Source organism: Mastigoproctus giganteus, chromosome 1 (genome assembly GCF_048544385.1).
Source record: "Mastigoproctus giganteus isolate SK-2022 chromosome 1, ASM4854438v1, whole genome shotgun sequence".
NCBI classification, from domain to species: Eukaryota; Metazoa; Arthropoda; class Arachnida; order Uropygi; family Thelyphonidae; genus Mastigoproctus; species Mastigoproctus giganteus.
This window is the reverse complement of record NC_143575.1, coordinates 64,292,057-64,312,382: the sequence shown is the minus strand read 5'-3', so window position 1 is coordinate 64,312,382 and position 20,326 is coordinate 64,292,057. Positions and strand designations below refer to the sequence as shown.

General features: G+C 39.7%; 1 protein-coding gene across 4 annotated transcripts in view; it reads right to left on the bottom strand.

The window, feature by feature from the left end:
- Positions 1-20,326, bottom strand: part of Vps13 (vacuolar protein sorting 13C) — a 1,645,987-nt gene that overhangs the window by 932,766 nt on the left and 692,895 nt on the right. For all 4 annotated transcript variants that reach the window (XM_090373229.1, XM_090373247.1, XM_090373239.1 and 1 more), the window contains exon 28: positions 19,684-19,787. In XM_090373229.1, coding sequence (XP_090229355.1) covers positions 19,684-19,787 — 104 coding nt within the window. The remainder of the gene's footprint in view (positions 1-19,683; positions 19,788-20,326) is intronic.

Here is a 20,326-nt window from a genome sequence, read left to right as displayed (position 1 = left end):
AGGCGCATTTAGGGCTAGAGCCTCAAGCTGCGAACAAATTTAGACTATGTATATAAAGTGCTTAGCATCATAATACACAGCCATTTCTGAATAAACAGAAAATTTTTAAGGTGGCATCGTTTTAGGTTATATCTCATATTGTGAATGCCTTCACAACGAGTTGACATGATATTGCACTACTTCGAATAAGTAACGCTTCACCTAAGGAGAAGACTAGTGTTACTTATTCTCAGATAGGTACCACCACCCAGACAGCACTGTTTCAGGGCTATTTGGCCCTTCGTCAGTGAGTGGGTAGGTACCCAAGTGATGCAATGATGGCAAAAACAGTTATGAAGTATAACTCCACAATATGAGAGATGCCTGATGGTGTATGATGTATTTAGACTAAGGCGCATTTAGGGCTAGAGCCTCAAGCTGCGAACAAATTTAGACTATGTATATAAAGTGCTTAGCATCATAATACACAGCCATTTCTGAATAAACAGAAAATTTTTAAGGTGGCATCGTTTTAGGTTATATCTCATATTGTGAATGCCTTCACAACGAGTTGCCATGATATTGCACTGAAACAGTGCAATATCATGGCAACAGTGCAAACAGCCCTGAAACAGTGCTGTCTGGGTGGTGGTACCTATCTGAGAATAAGTAACACTAGTCTTCTCCTTAGGTGAAGCGTTACTTATTCGAAGTAGTGCAATATCATGGCAACTCGTTGTGAAGGCATTCACAATATGAGATATAACCTAAAACGATGCCACCTTAAAAATTTTCTGTTTATTCAGAAATGGCTGTGTATTATGATGCTAAGCACTTTATATACATAGTCTAAATTTGTTCGCAGCTTGAGGCTCTAGCCCTAAATGCGCCTTAGTCTAAATACATCATACACCATCAGGCATCTCTCATATTGTGGAGTTATACTTCATAACTGTTTTTGCCATCATTGCATCACTTGGGTACCTACCCACTCACTGACGAAGGGCCAAATAGCCCTGAAACAGTGCTGTCTGGGTGGTGGTACCTATCTGAGAATAAGTAACACTAGTCTTCTCCTTAGGTGAAGCGTTACTTATTCGAAGTAGTGCAATATCATGGCAACTCGTTGTGAAGGCATTCACAATATGAGATATAACCTAAAACGATGCCACCTTAAAAATTTTCTGTTTATTCAGAAATGGCTGTGTATTATGATGCTAAGCACTTTATATACATAGTAAATTCCTAAATAAATTTACTTAAATACACTATGCTCACTACTACCTAGTGGTTCTTTTATCTGCAGATTCTTAATGCATGAATAATCACTGCTGATAATCACATCAAGAGTATTGCTCTCTCTCTAACATGCTGCTGTAGAAAATAGTCATCCAATAAATTCACAAAAGTCTTGCTAGTGTATTAGTGACACAAGTTCCAGTTAATATTTGGTAAGTTTAAAACACCCATTATAATAAATTTTTATTTACCGACCTGGTCTATTTCTCTGTACAGTTTATTACTGTACTCATCAGAGTCCATATGCCTATAATACACTCCTAGTATCATTTTTGCTTTCCCAGTTCTTATGTCACACCAATCTGACTCAAAATTGCACTAGACATCCAGGTTAACCAGATGAATTGCCTTATATTTTGTGTGTTTTTAAAACAGAAGCATAAGCACTCCCCCACTTCTATCCTATCTGTGTGGGGGTTATTGCTTGAAAGCCAAGGTGTGCAGACACGTTTTTGACCAGCTCCTGCATCACTACTGATTTTATCCATTTTTGTTGTGAATTTGCTGCACTCATTTGGATAAGGGGTAAGATTATGTAATTTCTAATAATATACCATGTTAGTACTTTCCTTTGTCTGCATGTTAGTCATGGCGATCGCCCACTGACTGGATAAAGGAGTTGCATGAAAATTGCAATCTTTGCATATATCATTAGTTTAAGTGATTATTTCAATTTAACTTTCGTTACCTGTTATCTGTGGATAAATCCCTGTATCTCGAATCATTTCTTGATTAATTTAATAACATGTATCCAGAAAACTGTCATTTCTATGTTTTTATATTACTGGTTAAGAAGGATAGTCATCTTGTGTTCTTTCCCTGGCTTCTTGTTTGGCTGGCTGCACTCTGATTGGCTCGTTTGTAGTCTGTGACTATGGTGTGGCACTACGAGCATTCCTTGAACCATTTGCAAGCCACAAACTAGGTCAGGTAGCGGGTATTTCAGATTAATCTAGAAATTTGTACATAAGCCTGAAACTTGATAATTGGTCTTTTCATGTTAAAAAAGCTAAAACTAGTATAAAGGATTAAATATTATTGATAAATATTGAAAGGTGGATTCAGGATGAAAGGAATGAAAATAATAACTTTCACCAGCAGTCTCATTATCAAAGAATCAGAGTATAAAATTCTAAACTGAGATGAAAATTCAGCTGATAAACCAGGTCCAGCCTCTAAAAAGAAGCAAAGAAAGACCACTGCTGCTGGGGAAATGAATTGTCCCCAAAAATCAGCAATCTGGAAGAATTAATTAATAACAATACTGAAAAACCTATTGCTGACAAGGAAGCAGTCAGATTCTGGGCAGCCATCCCCAGACAAAACTGTCAATGAGGAATCCACCTTGGATACAATGAGTGCTATATGACTCCAATTCGAGAATTGTTGTTGTATTTGGGTTTTTGGCACAAGAGCCTCTTGGGTCATATTGTGCCTGTTCAATATTTTCTTATAACAAATTTCACATGTTATTGTGATCACAGACTATTATAAAGATTTATCTGTTTCCAAAAAGTAAACAGTTCCTCCAAATTTGTGTCATTGCCAAGAATTTGCAATAAGGTTATAGGTTCCTTCAAATGGGATAGGGAGGTAAAGCTTGGTTTCCTGGTAGTTGAAAGTTGGGGACATTCAATGAGAATATGATTTATTGTTAGATGCGACTGGCAAAAGAAACATTGAGGAGGGTTCTCTCCCTTAAGCAGATACAGATGAGTTGGATGTGAATGACCAATGCAGAGCCTTGCTAGAATCACTTCTTGTCACCTGCTTTTCCTGATACTAGTTGTCCACAGTTTTGGCTCTTTTTTTTACCTGCAGCAGTTTATTATTTATTTGAGCTTTCCAGAGGTCAGACCATTGCTTCCTATATGATGTAATGATGGATTTGTAGTCGGTGTAGGGCACTTTTAGTTGCCTGGAAGAGCCTGAGTCAAGGTGTTTAGCGGTGGCATCCGCTTGTTCGTTACCTGGAATGCTTATATGACTAGGAAACCTTCTGGTTGCCTTTTTGACAGCAGTATAATAACTTAGACCGTATCTCTTTAAGAATCGGATGAGAGGGCGACATGGTAGATTGAATGGCAGTGATTGCTTTATACGGTTGCTGTGCATCCTATTTAGAGCTAGTTTTATCATCAAGAAAGACAAATGATTTTGTCTTTCTTGATGCATCCAAAACAGACAGGTATTTTATCTGAGTTTTCTAACGAACGAGTTTCATGGAGCTGTTGATAGTTGATGTTTGCCAGAGAGGATTTTCCCCATCTTAAAAATAAATTGTCGCAGAAAGGTGAACATTCAAGTCCAGGGAGTTTCAGAAGTAGCAAGGTCTTGGAATATGTTCTGAAATTTAATATCCCAACTGATCATGAGTTCTTGCAGTCAAATCCCTGCGGGGCGGTTTTCATTAGACTTATTGTGATGTGCGAGGTTAGCCTGTGCAGACATTGCTCCTTAAAGCTCTTAAAACAGAGAAGTTTTTCCTGATTTATTTTCTGCTTTATTAGTTTAAATTGTCATATTAACTTATTTTCTAGAGTAGCTTTATATTCCTAGTTACGATACTTAGTTTAAAGTTTAACATAGACAGAGATTTCGTAGATATTACTTAGTATCGGTAACGGTATCAAATCCACGTGTCACAAATTGAACGAGAGGTCTTTTAACCAAATTTAGTCGATTTATTAACCAATTGTTATATCAAATTATCTTCTATAAGTAGATTATAGACCTAGTCAGGATCCTTAGTTTATTCTAAATTGAGATAGCGAGATTTCGAAGCTAATCAATACTTACGAGTCCGTAGAAATACCGTTCGTGAATTCCCGCCATTTTTACACGATAGCATAAGCTTAGTGTAGTATACTGCATAATATAATATTGTCAAATTAATCAGTAAATCTATTAATCTTGATAAACTTTATTGTCAATTAAATTGTATTTTTAACTCTATAAATATATATAACGACTTAATCGTAACAAATAATTAATACATAACTATAGTGGTACACGTGATACGGAAGTTGTATAAAGGGAACACTAGATACCGAAAAAAAAAAAATATATATATATATATAACATAACTGTTTTGGGATATAACTTAAGGATTTAATTTTTGTTTTAAATTTTATTGAATTAAATTGGAATCATGACTCTGACCAGAGCAGCAAAGCAAAAGGCTCAAGCTAATGGGAGTGCTGTGGTTCAGGGGAGAACTGAGGGGGGCAGTTGCCCTCTGAATCACAGTCTATTAAAATGCACTGTTTGCTCGATGTTTGCGGAGCAGTCGGGTACGGGACATGATACTGCCAAGGGGGATGTCTTTGTGTGTGCACGATGTAAGGAGTGCAAGGAAATCAGGCGACAACTCAGCGTTGTTATGGGCCTTTATGAGACCTTGAAGGACAGGGTGGATGCCCTCTAAGGAAATAAATTGAGGGGCCCATCAAGCTCTCAGCTGCCCACATCAACGCCATAGCTTGCACTTGGTCATCAGGCAACACAGGGGCAGCCCCCTAGGCAGAATGTGCTGGTCCCACAGGAACTAGTAGTTGTTGGTGACTCTATTGTCAGGGAAACGGGGAACATACTTTGTAAAAAGGATAGGTGGAATAGGACCAGGGTATGTCTGCCAGGGGCAAAGGTTGATGATGTTGTAGAGCGGATATCATCTTTCAAGGGCACAAAAGGTGATATAGTTGTACACGTTGGCACTAATGATATTAAGAGTAGGAGACCGGCGGAATTACTTAGCAAGTTCAGGTCACTGTTGAAAAAAAGCCGTGAATTAGGGTTGAACTTGAAAGTGTCTGCAATTCTGCCCAGACACGATAGGAGGGAGTATATGATGAGAGCCTTGTCGATCAATTCGGCCCTGGAGGGATTGTGCAAGGCTCAAGGGGTAGAATTTTTTTCAGCCTGGACTGTACTTGTTAACAGGAGAGATTGCTTCTACAGGGATGGGATACACTTAAATAGAAAGGGTGCAAGAATTTTTGCTGATGCTGTCGAGGCAGTGTTAGGTGGGTCGGAAAACTGCTAGTTGGGGGGGATACAAGGACTAATAGATTAACAGTAGCCACTGGCAGAGGTGGAAGTGATTCTTGCACTGCTTCTATTCAAATGAGCAGAAGTCTGAAAAACAAGATGCAGGATATTTCAGAGACTGCTGGTAGTCATTGCGTTACAAGTAAACACATGGGTTGTGTTAGGGTAGCTAAGAATTGAAACAGGTGCATGTATACCTGCGTGTACACCAATGCTAGGAGTTTGGTAAATAAATTTGATGAATTTGAGGTATTGCTCAAAACATCAAAGGCAGATATTGTTGGGATATCAGAGACGTGGTGTCACACAGATATAAGTAATGCGGAACTGGAATTTGGGGAATACAATGTATATAGAAAGGATAGACAGGACAGGAGGGGAGGAGGGGTTATGCTATTAATTAAGAAACACATAAAGTCAAAGGAAGTGAAGCCAGTTGACATCGATGGACAGGGCAGTGTCGAGTCAGTTTGGTGTGACATAAGCATAGGGAAATCAAAATTGAGAGTAGGAGTGTGCTATAGGCCTAATGACTCTGATGAGTATAATAATATATTGTACAGGGAAATAGAGTGGGCCAGTAAATCAGAGAGTCTTATAATGGGGGATTTTAATTTCCCAGATATTGACTGGAATTTGTGGGTTGGTCACTCGCACACTAGCAAGGCTTTTGCGGATTTATTGGATGATTGTTTTCTACATCAGCATGTTCGTGAGGCAACAAGAGGGAGCAATACTCTTGATCTGATTATCAGTAGTGATTCTTCATGCATTAAGAACCTGCAGATAAATGAACCACTAGGTGGCAGTGATCACAGTGTGTTGAAGTGGGATTTACTCAAGGAGGTAACTACCATCAGAGGTAAAAGGAAGGGTTTTTGTTTTCGTAAAGGCGACTATGATGGTCTGAGACAGTATTTAAATTCTATACAGTGGGACCAACTGATGATGTTACCAACAGCAAACTCAAAATGGGAAGCATTCAAGGAACTAATCTTGGTGGCTACCAGGCTTTACATACCAACTAAGAAATATTGTTCAAGGTTTAGGCCTAAATGGTTGTCAGATGGACTAATGAGACATGTGGCAGAGAAGAAAAATGCATGGGATACATACAAATTAATGGGTGACATGGAAGCCTATGACAGATATAAGTTGGTCTGTAACCAAGTCACAAAGGAGATTAGGCAGGCAAAGGCAGACTACGAAAAATCCTTGGCAAAGGATGCAAAGAAAAACAGAAAGGAGTTCTTTACATACTTGAACTCGAGAAGGAAAGGGATGAATCAGATTGGTCCACTGGATATTGATGGTTCAACAGTTGAGGATCCTGCTCAGGTGGCTAACAATCTAAACGAGTATTTTGCATCTACATTCACGCATGAGGAGTTATTCAGGAAGGAGAATGATGTAGGTAAAGTAAACATTGGCAGTGAGCTGGATGATTTTGTAATAACTGAGAGGAAAGTGGAGGAGAGATTGTTGAGGATAAACATAAAAAAGGCACCTGGGATGGATGGGATCTATCCAGTTATATTAAAGGAGGCAGCACAGGAAGTATGCAAACCCCTAGCCATCATTATGAGAGCTTCTTTGGACTCAGGGGAGGTACCCATAGACTGGAGATGTGCAAATGTAACCCCAATTCACAAAGGAGGATCAAAGGCTGACACAAGTAATTATAGACCTGTTAGTTTAACTTCTGTTCCAGGTAAATTAATGGAGGCACTGGTTAAAGAAGCACTGCAGGATCATCTAGACAAGAATTCAGTTATAGCTCAGACGCAGCATGGTTTTGTTAAGGGCAGGTCTTGCCTGACCAATCTGATTGGATACTATGATGTAGTCACAAAAGAACTGGATGCAGGGAATAACTTTGATATTATATATTTGGATCTTAGAAAGGCTTTTGATACTGTTGCACATGGAAGACTGCTGCACAAATTGGAGCAGTGTGGCATTGGAGGCAAATTGCTGCTATGGATAAGGGGATGGTTGAGTGGCAGAAGACAGAGAGTGGTAATCAATGGACACTGCTCAACGTGGACTAATGTTATTAGTGGAGTTCCTCAAGGTTCAGTGTTGGGTCCATTGTTGTTTTCGGTGTTTATGAATGATATTGATGATGGGATATCAAGTTTAATGTCTAAGTTTGCAGATGATACAAAGGTTGGCAGGGTCGTTAAGGACACTACTGACGCTATGCTGCTGCAACAGGATCTGGAAAGGTTGAACAGATGGGCTGAGAGGTGGCAAATGAAGTTTAACATTGACAAATGTAAAGTACTACATATGGGTAACAGTAACCCCAGAGCAATGTATCAACTCTGCGGTACTACACTGACAGTGGTGGAGAATGAAAAGGACCTGGGGGTAATTGTGCAGGCAGATATGAAGTTCTCTGAGCAGTGCAGACGAGCTGCAAGAGTAGCTCATGGTGTCTTGTCAATGATATACAGGAATTTTTCTAGCAGGGATAAGGAGGTGATTATTCCCTTGTATAAGGCAATGGTTAGGCCACATCTTAAGTACTGTATACAGGTCTGGAGGCCTCATTTCAAGAAGGATGTAGAGCTGCTGGAACGGGTACAGAGAAGGGCAACAAGATTAGTTAATGGAACAAAGGGTTGCTCTTACGAAGAAAGGCTTAAGTTTTGCAAATTACAGAGTCTGGAGACTAGGCACCGGCGAGGTGATCTGATAGAGGTGTATAAGGCTTTGAATGGTTTGAGCATGCTCAATGCCAATGGGATTCTTCATCTTTCTCAGAATAATCACCTCAGAGGGCATAAATTCAAATTGAGGAAGGACGGATGTCGGATAGATGTGCGGAAATTTGCCTTTGGCCAGCGGGTGGTTGGTTGGTGGAACCGACTTCCATCACTTGTTGTTGAAGTTGATAGCCTAAACAAATTTAAAGCTCAACTGGACAGGTATTTCGAACGAACGGAGGGGTGAAATGGGAGAGGGTTTTTTTTTTTTTTTTTTTTGGCTGATGCTGAATAAGCTTGCTTTCTTGCATCATATGCCTCTACTAATGCTAATGCTAATGCTAATATTGAGGATCAAACAAGTATTGCCAGCTGGGGGTAGGATGGTATGCTTTTAATTTTTGCTGCATAATTACACAATAAGGATTTTCTCCTGAGATGCAAAGGGGGTTCCATTTGCCTCAATATACAGACTGTGGACCGGAGATGTTCTGAAGGCTCCCACAGCTATCCTAAGGGCACTATGCTGTACGGTGTTCAGACATAATAGCGAACTTTTTCTAGTGGAGTCATAGGTGATCCCTAATCTAAGCATGGTCTTAGTAAAGCTCTATAGAGATGAAGGAGACAGCTTCTGTCAGCACCCCACGACAGAACTACATGTCTTAAAAAACTGAACATCTTAGGATGTTCAGTTTTTTAAGGCATGTAGTTCGAAGGAAAGCAATATGGGAAGCAAAATTAGTTTATTATCTAAATATAACCCCAACAGACGAAAATTGTTAGTGACAGGAATTAGGTTGTTTATTAAAAATATTTCTGGATCTGAGTGGAGTTTGTGTTTTTTACAAAAATGGATTGCACTAGATTTATTTTCTGATAGGGAATAGCTATTCCACAATGCTCATGATTCAATTTTAGCTATTCCACAATGCCCATGATTCAATGGTGTTCATGGTTTGGGATTGACAAGAAACAATGAGGTCGTCAGCGAACATGTACGATTCTATTGTATTCGGTACATCCTGTGTCATGTTTGTAATTCTTATTGCAAATAACGTCGGACTAAGAATGGACCCCCGAGGAACACCCTCCTCTTGTTCAAATGATTTGGATAAACTGATAAAATGTATCTAACCTGAAATGTTCTGTGGCATAGTAAGTTTTGTATGAAGTGCAGTAAATGACCTCTCAAGCCAAAAGATTGAAGATCTTGAAGTACACCATATTGCCAGGTGTTATCAAAGGCTTTCTCAATATCAAGATTGATCATGACCAGATGTTATCCCCTTATGAAAGCATTTCGGATGTTAGTTTCTGCTTTTATCATTACATCTAACGTGGACTGGTTCTTTCGAAACCTGTACTGATTGCTATTTAGCAAGTTGTTATTTCCAGGAACCCCGTTAACCGTCTGTGAACCATTTTTTCCAGGACTTTGCCTAAACAGATGGTCAGCGAAATCGGCCTGTAATTATGTGGAAAGCTGCGATCCTTTCCTGGCTTTGGAAAGGCTAGTATAATTGAGTGACGGCAGGAGTTTGGGCAAGTATTTTCTAGAAATATTCGATTGTAATATTTTAACAATGCTCTTTTTGTTCTGTTGTTTAGTTGGCTTATCATGACATAGTAGATCCCATCTGGACCAGCAGCACTACTGGATGTTTTATTGAGTGCTCCTAAAAGTTCTGTTAATGTAAATGGCTGGTTGTACAGGTGTGAAACTCTAGTAGAGAAATTGATCTTATGCTGTTCTGATGATTCTTTAATTTGCTGAAAGATTAGGTTGTAGGTGGATACGCCTGATGTACTGGCAAATGATTCGGCTAAGGCATTTGCAATTTCTGCCGGAGAGGACAACTCCTTTCGTTTCCAGTTTAATATTGAAGCCGGGGACTGCACATATTTGCCATTAAGTGTTTGTATTTTCCTCCAGATGAGTCTGATATCTATGTCCTTGTTAATAGTAGAGGAAAAGCTAATCCGTGCATCTTTTTTTGCTTTCCTTCTTATTTGGAGGAACTTGGCTTTCATTCTTTTAAAACTAATTAGGTTACTGGTTTTGGAGAATTTGCGAAACAAATTCCAAGCCCTAAGCCCTATTTTTTTCCTCTTTAGCGTATGTACAATCCGGATTCCACCAGGAATTACTGTGATTGTGTTTCCCAGGCAAGGATTTTGGTATTGTAGAGTTGGCAGTTTGTAATATTTGATTAGTTATATGTTGTGTGACAATCTACGGGCTGAAGTTCGATTATTTCATCATCTAACTGAACATTTGAAGCGTATTCATTCCAGTGTGCCTACGAAATTTTCAATTGGAGCGACCTGGTAAAAAGGAGTTTACCCGTGTTTGCAGCTTGCAGAGAATTGGTAGATGATCACTATTTAGTGGATTTTCAAGAACAGACCACTCCGTATTTGTACATATGGAGGGAGAGCAGATTGAAAGGTCTATTGCACTTATGGATCCTGTAGAAAAATGAATATATGTAGGCTCACCAGTGTTCAAAACGGTAAGTTGACAAACATCAAGAAGAGTTTATATTAGTTTGCCTCGTTTGTTGATTATTGGAGATCCCTACAGCAAATGAGCATTGAAGTCTCCGAGCAAATAGAAAGGAGGTGGAAGCTGGTCTATTAGATTTTCTAGATTTTCTGAGGAGAATGAGAAATTTAGAGGAATATATATAGATGCTATTAAAATAGTCATGCCAATTTCTGCACGCACTGCCACTACCTCAAAAGGAGTCTGAAGAGCAACATGTTTGGATGGAATATTATTTCTAACAACAACTGCCACGCCTCCACAGGCCGGCAAGTCTACACTTCTATCTCTTCTGAACATGGTATAATTTTTAATGGTAGGACACACTTGTGGATTTAAATAGGTTTCTTGCAGGGATATACCTGCTGGGTCATAGTGGTTGATGAGATCATGCAAGTCGTTTATTTTAATTATGAAAGCCTATACAATTCCACCGAAGGTTTCTTTCCATTATGCGTTCTTGTTAGTTGTGACTGCTTTTTGACTGTGGCTTGTTTATACCTCTCTATTTTTACTTTGTCTTTCTTATGAAAGAAAGGATGTTTCGTGTCATCTCATCATGCAACTGATGAGATGTCCATCTCATCAGTTGCGTGAAGTTCTAAAATTCCATCATCTGAATTATTCTGCTGATCAATATCCATTTCCGTTGAAATCTATGGTTGCACCATTGAGGTTTCTGTAGCTTTTTGTTTCACTGCTGAAGGCACATCGGCTGGAATGGAAATTGGAGTATTGCTGGCTTGTTCAGTTGTTTGATGTGAAGGAGAAGTGAGCATGGATCGTGCCCAATTCACGATAGATGTATTAGGAGGAACTGTAACATCTCTTTGGATACTTACTGATTGGACCTGTTTAGCAGCTGTAGCATACATACGCTTTGGCTCCATTTTGATTATTTCTCTTCTCGCCTCTGAATAAGTGACTTTGTTCTCCCCTTTATGTTTCTGTATAATTTTTTCCCTTGCTTCCATAGTTCGCATATTTTGGAGAAAGCTGGGTAATTACCTTTACAATTTGGGCAATGAGAAGTGGTAGCATTGCAATCAGATTGGTTGTCCCCTTTATCCGCAGTTAGGACATATTGCCTCACCTCTACATGCAGTCGGGGAGTGTCCATATTTTTGGTACTTATAGCACCTGATTGGGTTTGGGATGTAAGGTTGGACACGGCAATGGAGATAGCCTGCTTTGACAGATGTTGGTACGATGGGAGAGCTAAAAGTGAGGATTATGCTCCTTGTTGGAACAAGAATACCAAGAATAATCTTTACGAGTCATGATTCTCCTGGCTTGGATGACTCTTTGTTCTCGTAGCTCTTTGACTATTTCCTCCACTGATACGGTTAATAAATCCCATTCTGCAATTGGTCCCATAGAGGAATTTAGGGTGGCATGGAGAGTGACGTTTAATGGATGTCTGCCGAAAGTTTTCAGATATAATAACTTTGCAGAATGGTGGGATTTCATGGTCTCTACCAGAAGATCGCCAGACTGGAGTCTTACTGATTTTGGTTTGTTTGTTTGTTATTTGGAGTTTAGGAGCATTAGCAACTAAGGCCATATTGCTCCGGGGATCTGCGGTGGTCATTCCCTGACCTTTCCGCATCCTCCGTATTTGGTGGTCACGGGCTCGAACCCCGGTCTAATCAAGAAGCGTGTGCTACGCACTGCTGCTCCTGCCCACCTGGCTACGGAGGCGCCACTGATTTTGGTGAAACTGCAACAGCCTCTAAGCATTTCTGCACAAGGAATGGGGACAATTTACTCAAAGGCTGGTCTGATACAGAGTGCAGTATGAGGAATGCTGGTATCTCTTCTTGAGGATTTGTTTTACCTCTTGGGTTGAGAAAAGTCATCATCGGCGTGATTTGTCGGTAGTTTTGAGCTCGGGGGCTCTAAAGGTGGAAACGTATTGTTATCCATCTTTCTTCCTTTCAGCCCCGGGAGAGTGGATTTCTTCTCCCAGGTTACCAGCCCTGCCATGGGGAGGCAGGAGCAGTGCCGCTGGAGTGACCAAGCGGTGTAAAACTTAGTATATTAGTTAAATTGAAAAAAGAAAGGTGATTTGGCTTTCTGAAACTTAGTTACAGATCGTAAGACTAAGTTTACTATTATTTAATGAGAACGCAAAAGAAACTTTTATAAATGAACAAAACTGTAGCTTCGAGAAAAACGTTCTAGAAATCACTGAGAATCGCTTTATCACTATAATGCTTGGCACCTGGGGCCCCAATTCGAGGAATAAATGACAATGCAAAGTAAGAACGCAGCAGCAATCCATACAGACATTTTGAAATATTGGACCAGGCTGGAAAGGGTAGTGCAAGACCTGCACATTAAAAACTGGGTACTGTAAAACAAACTAGATGCCACAAAAACTAAAGAGTGGGAAAATACAGAAATGCAACAGTGTCCTCCGCTCTTACTTATAGGCACTGAGGACTACTGCCAAGGAGACCTATGCTAAAAGAAAAGGGACCAGGTTGCCCCTAAACAAGGCACAAAACTTAGTACAACTAAGACCATTGGGGAAGGTACTCACTCTAACAGGGAGGAACTCAAGGCAGAAGTTACAAAGAACATAAAACATGATATGAAAACCCTGAAAATCACGGGAATAAGAAAAACCAGGTCCCCATGTGTTATTATTGAAACACCCTCTCAAGCTGACTTAGATGTTACAATTAACAATACAGGGATAAAAATTCTGGTTCTCAGAGCAAAACTACCAAGGAGGAAGGGACCTTCAATAATTATTTTTGATACAGATAAACGAGGAAAACTCATCTATGAGGTTTTCCTCAGTTATCTATATCAAATTCAGAGAAATATATAGGGCATGTGTCCTGAAGAAAACTTCAAACTAGAGTTCAGTTCAAAATTTCACAGCAAGTCACGATACCATACCACGTTAACTAGGTAGTTGAATTATTCCCACATGCATGGGGTCTATTCAAACAATAATAAGACAGAATCTACGAGGAGCAGTACAAAAGTGATGCCTCCTATTTTTTTCCCTCAGAAAATTGAATTTCTACAACTATGCTTTTACATCAATTAATCTTCAATTATTAATAAACACGCTGTTATTTTTCCACAAAGTGATCATCATTTTCTATGCACTTCCACCATCTCTGAGTCAGACACTGTATTCCAATCCTGTAAAAGTCCTTACTCTTGTTCTGGAGGGCTTCGCAAACACTGTGCTTGAGCTAATCATCATCAGCTCCACACAGTGCATCTGGGTGCACTGTGTGGAGATGCATTGTGTGGAATTAGTTCCACACAGTACATCTTTCACTGGGCCAAAGAGGTAATAGTCAGTAGGCATAAGATCTGGGCTATGAGAAGGGTGAGAAAGAACAGTGCAACTTAGTTTTGCAATTACCTTCATCACATGCAGACTGGTGTGGGATCACACTGTCATGGAGAAGAACCTCCTTAGGGTTTCTGTCTGTTCGAACTCTACGGATGAGGCTTTCAACTTTTTCAACATTTTCACATATCAATCTGAGTTGATTGTGAGGCCACACTCCAAGAAGTGCAAAAGCAAGTGCTCTTGCTTTTGCACTTCTTGCAAAAGTGCTCTTGCAAAAGCAAGACCCCCATCTTTGCATCTTTGTCCTAAAACACTGTTGCCAAGACTTTACCGACAGAAGGCAGTCTTTTGAACTTCTTCTTATGTGGTGAATTTCAATGGTGCCACTTCATCAACTGTCTCTTTGTTTCAGGGTCATAATGGTCGCAGGTTTCATCACCTGTGAAAGAAAAACCTCTCCTTCACTCTCGTAGAACTGGAGAAGTTCCGTACAGCTACAGCTGACTTTCAGGGCTTCTTTGTGCTCATTTGTCAGCATTTTTGGGACCCATCAAGCACAAACCTTGTTGTAGCCAAGTTCATTTATGATGGTTATCACAGTAGGTTTCCCTATACCTACTGCATTGTACAATTTGTGCATTCTGATCCGGTGGTGCTCTTTGATCAGCATGTCGATGCAGATCTTGTTGTCACTGGCATTACTAGTTGGCCACTTCTGGGCTTGTCAACAATGTCACTTTTCCCACTCTTAAAGTGTTTTACCCAATGTAAGTGCCTTACATTGGGTAAATGTACTCGTATCTACAGTAATATCACCATAAAAACGTTTGACACGTGTATGGATTTCGATAGGCATCACTTCTTCCTTGGTAAGATTTGCCACTCTTTGCTTGATATGTATAACTCTGTAACATCCACTATTTTGAACTATCCGTGTGTTGCACTCATGAGGCCAATCAGAGCGCCACCAAGTATGGTGAAACTAGGGAACTCTATAATGACCACTCAGTGAAATGGTGAAACAATCTACAGTGCCACATTTGAAAGAAAAAAAATTAGGAGGCATTACTATCACACTGGTCCCCATATGTTGGATGGGGATTCATAGGTTCAGGGACCATGTGTCAGTACTGAAGTGTTTCTGGTATCTAAGATTTGTCCATACTTCCCACGCATTCAACCCAGAAACAGAGTACATGTGGTCGATGTGCCATAATATGGCAGGACTACAATAAATGTTGTAATAAAAATCTGCAATAAAAGTGAGCCAACTGTAAGTCCACCAGCTTAGGCTCTTAATCATTCAGTTAGAGATCCAAAATGCCCAATGTATTTGAAATCTAGGAAACAGATACAATCTAGAATAGATTATGGCCAGATACCATAATACAGATGGGGTATGCTCTAAAATTTCTGCAATGGAATGAGCAGCGGGCTCGAGGTGTGGCAAACCAGCTAAGGCTCATTTCTAAAGAGGAAAGCATAGATGTTATGCTGCTCCAAGAGCTGGAGACTCACATGGGTAGGGTGTGATAATCAACTGTAACTTTTAGAGTAGTTGAATCCTCTACAGATACCTCATACTCATTTTCAGTGCTTTAGGCTCCATACATGTTATTGCTATGTATTTCAGGCCAGGCCATCCATGAACCCCTATGTCCAGTACCTACAAAATGCCACTACCCTTCTACCCAGTGGTAAAATAGTACTGGGCACAGATTCTAACTGCAGATTGCCTATGTGTCACAGCCATGCTGACGATAGATCTGGTACTCACAATGGTCAAACCTTGAAGGAATGCATAGTTATCTTCTCGTGCTGAACCAGCCTAACAATTTACCAACCTATAGTTCAATTACGGGGAAAGCACTATTGACATTAAATTGGCCACACGTTCAGTTGCACATAAGTTTACCGAGTGGCAGGTAAACAACGTACGGATCACCTCTGATGACAGGGCTATTACTTTTTCCTTGGTGTGTCAAGTGTATTCATCTCACCCATCTATACAGACATAGAAAAAAGATATGTAACAATAAAGACTAAATGGTATATATTTGCTGAGGCTTTAGAGACATTCTTTTAAATGATATTGAAATTTCACATGATTATTTAAAGAAAAAACTTTCGAGCTTACAGGCAAGTAAGGCTGGCGCCTCCGTAGCCAGGTGGGAAGGAGCAGCAGTGCGTAGCACACGCTTCTTGATTAGACCGGGGTTCGAGCCCGTCACCACCAAATACGGAGGATGCGGAAAGGTCAGGGAATGACCACCGCATATTCACGGAGCAATATGGCCTTAGTTGCTAATGCTCCTAAAAACCAAATAACAAACAAACAAACAAGCAAGTAAGGCTACTGGGGTTCATGGCATATATCCTAAAATCTTAAGAGAGGCAGCAAGTGACTATGGAACCACTGAGGCAAATTATGAGAGCATCACTGGACTAAGGAGTGATTCCACTGGATTGTAAAAGTACCAATGTTTCTCCAATATATAAGGGCAGTTCTAAGAGTGAAGTGGGAAATTACCAACTGGTCAGTCGAACTTCAGTAGTAGGAAAAATCATGGACGCAATGATCAAGGGTGGAATTCAGGATCACTTAGATAGAAATGGTATTCTGAAGAATACTCAGAATGGTTTTCTAAAGGAAAAATCAAGTTTAACAAATCTGAATACTCAGAATGGTTTTCTAAAGGAAAAATCATGTTTAACAAATCTGGTTAGCTATTTTGACAGGGATAGCATTAGCATTAGTTTTAGTAGACGCATACAATGGAAGAAAGCAAGCTTATGCAGCATCAGCAAAAAAAAAAAAAAAAACCCTCCCATTTCATCCCTATACTTGATACTTGTTCCAAATGCCTGTCCAGCTCAGCCTTAGATTTATTTAGGCTATTAGCTTCTACAAAAAAAGATGGAAGCCTGTTCCCCCAATCAACTACCTGCTGGCTAAAGGAAAATTTCCGCACATCTATTCTACAACCATCTTATCTCAATTTATAACTGTGGCCCCTCAGGTTCTTAGTCTGAGCTCTGAGCAAGAGGAATAATCCCATCAGCATTCCACTTTCTCAACCCATTCAAGGCCTTATACACCTCAATCAGATCACCTCGCAGGTAACTACTCTCCAGGTGCTGCAATTTGCAGAACTTAAGCCTTTCTGGTTAAGAGCACCCCTTTATTCCCCTCACCAATCTTGTTGCCCTTCCATGTACTCATTCTAGCAACTCTACATCCTTCCTAAAATAAGGCCACCAGACCTGTACACAGGTATGGCCTGACCATTGCCTTGTATAACGGGATAATCACCTCCCTGTCCCTGCTAGCAAAATTCCTATATATCATTGACAAGACTCCATGACCTGTCCTGGCAGCCCATCTGCATTGCTCAGCAAACTTCATATTTGACTGCACAATTACCCCCGGATCTTTTTCACTTTCCTGAGTGTAGTATCACACAGTTGGTATGTTTCTCTTCGATTATTGCTACCCACAGGCAATACTTTGTATTTGTCAATGTTAAACTTCAGTTGCCACTTCTCAGCCCATTTTCCCAAATTATCTTGATCCAGTTGGAGTAAAATACTGTCTTTAAAAACACTGACAACCTTTGTATCATTTGCAAACTTGGACATTAAACCTGATATACCTTCATCAATATCATTGATAAATAGACAAAACAACAATGGGCCCAAACCAAACCCTGGAGAACTCCACTAATAACATTTGTCCACAAAATGCTGGAACAGGTGGAATCGCAGAGAAAATCCTTAGATAGATACCTGAATGGCTCCAGGGCAGAGGGTTGTGATAAATGGTTATACCTCAAGATTGGGTTGATGTAAGAAGTAGGGTTCCCCAAGGTTCAGTGTTAGGACTGCTGTTTTTGATTTTCATAAATGACACTGATGAAGGGATAGAGGGCATGATGTTTAAATGTGCAGATGATGTAAAGGTAAAGATTGGTAAAGTAGTTAATGATCACCACAACGCAGAGCTTCTTCACGGTGTCTTAGATAGACTTCAAGGATGATCAGAAAAATGGCAGCTATGCTTTAATCCAGCAAAGTGTAAGGTATTACACCTGTGAAACAGTAACCTCAAAATAACTTATAGAAGGTGGAGTTGAACTAAAGCATGTAGTGGAGGAAAGGAACTTGGGTGTTACAATACAGTCAGGCATGAAGTTCTCCAAGCATTGTAGACAGGTTGCAAGGAAAGCTCATGGTGTCCTATTGATGATATATCGAACATTTTCTAGTAGAGATAAGGAAATCATAATCCCAATATATAATGTTATTGGTAGACAACACTTGGAACACTGTTCAAGTATGACATTGAGAAAGCCACTCAGCTTCTTGAAAGGGTCCACAGACGGGTAACTCGCCTGGTGAGAACGGCAAAAGGGTGTCCATATGAGGAAAGACTTCAAATATGTGAGTTGCAGAGCTTGAAAACTACGCACTTTAGAGGAGACTTGATTGAGGTGTTTAAGACTTTGAGATGCATAAGTAAAACGAATAAGGACAAAATTTTTACAGTTATAAATTATTCTAGAACTAGTGGCCATAAATTCAAGTTACAGTGATGTTTAGACCAGATTGCAGGAAGTTTTATTTTAGCCAGCAAATTATAAATTACTGGAATACGTTAGCTTCATGAGTTTTAGAGGCTGACAGTTTGGGGAAATTCAAAAGTCAGCGGGATAGTTACCCGCTGATTTTTGTGTGGATTTCCCTCCTCCGATAGGAGGAGGGAAATCCACAGGTTATCTATTTCCTTTTCTTTTATTAATTATTCTTCTTATTATTATTATTTTCTTCTTTTTTTGGTTGGTGCAGGATAAGCCATAGGCTTCCTTGCACCATGTGGCCATTGTTAATACTAATCACTTAAACCCAGATGAGGACATCAAAAATATAACTAGGGGGCCACCCTAAACACGTGAAATGAAATGCATCCATGAATAGGAGACAACCGAAGAAAAACGATGTGCCTTAGTGGTGTCAGGAACTTCATGATCTAAGGAAAAGGGTCCATCAGAAAAACCTTTCAGTGCATTTGTGCTTCCTGTCCCCCCCTCCCCAACCACGTACAGAAGTAGTCGCCCTAGGCTTACAAAGCCTTTAGAAATTAATATATCAAGAAAATCAGAGAAAACAAAAACTGCCTTGGGGAGAAATCTGGTATCTACTGCAGAGAATGCATATCTTCAGGTGTCTATAGAATTGTGAGAAGTAAACATCCCAGAGGGGAAATTATTTATACTACCATTACGCCTGATCATACTCAAAATCAAACCTGGGAAGCATCTGTAAAAAGTATCTTAAATGCAGTATTCCCAACAGATGAACAGCCAGTCACAGATTCCCAGCAACAGATCCTGACAGAAAATTACTCATATAGCACAGACCAGATTGAACCGCTCTGCACCCAGGCGGCATTGAAAATGGCTTTGGAGAGGACTAAAGATAATAAATGTATAGTGCTGGCTGATTCACCAGATGTCAATTAATTGGATTTCCTAGATAATCAGATGACAGATAACTTTTATTGCATTTTTAAGATTGATAAAATTGTAGCACCAGGAGTAGCTTAAAATTTTTTTAATGTAATTTGCTCCTAGGGGAGGGTCACTAATCTTCCCACCCAGGGCCTCTGGGTTATGATTCAGAGGTGAGCCTTGTTATTTAAAACAGTGCAAAACACTGTTATAGACCAATATAAAATGAAAAGCAAGAGTAATATTATTAATGAATTTCTGACATACCTTTGGATAAATTGCTTGAGGAGAAGGATCTGACACTACAAAATCTTTAAGAGATGCCTTTACTGCTGTTTTAGCTTTTTCAACAGTAATTCTTGACTCCATTCCTAAAATGAATACATTTAGATATACAAATTTTTTATATTCAGATTACTATGAAAATAGCATTACCTTTTAAAAATATGAAAGTATTAAAAAATAGTGATACTATTAAAATGTTACATTATTTGTTTCACCAAAACCCAGGGGCTCATATCTGGTAAGTATGGGTTTGGCACACCCAGAGTCCTCTCTCTCTCTCTCTCTCTCTCTCTCTCTCTCTCTCTCTCTCTCTCTCTCAGGGTAATTCAGAAATTTTTTTTGGCTGGTCAGCATAGGCCTCAGACTTCCTTGCACCATATGTCTAATAATAATAAAACTGATGTTATCAGAAATTTTGCTTTTACACAAGACACTCAATATTTTGTATAATTACATACCATATACAGTCAGTCTTCGTATAGCGTAATATTTGTGTTCCTAGAAACCCTCATGCAATGCAAAATCGTGCAATATAAACAACAGGCCCTATGGGAAAAATAGGGTTAGGTGCCGACCACCCAAGATTGAACACACATTTGTAACCAAAACATTACCAAACACAATA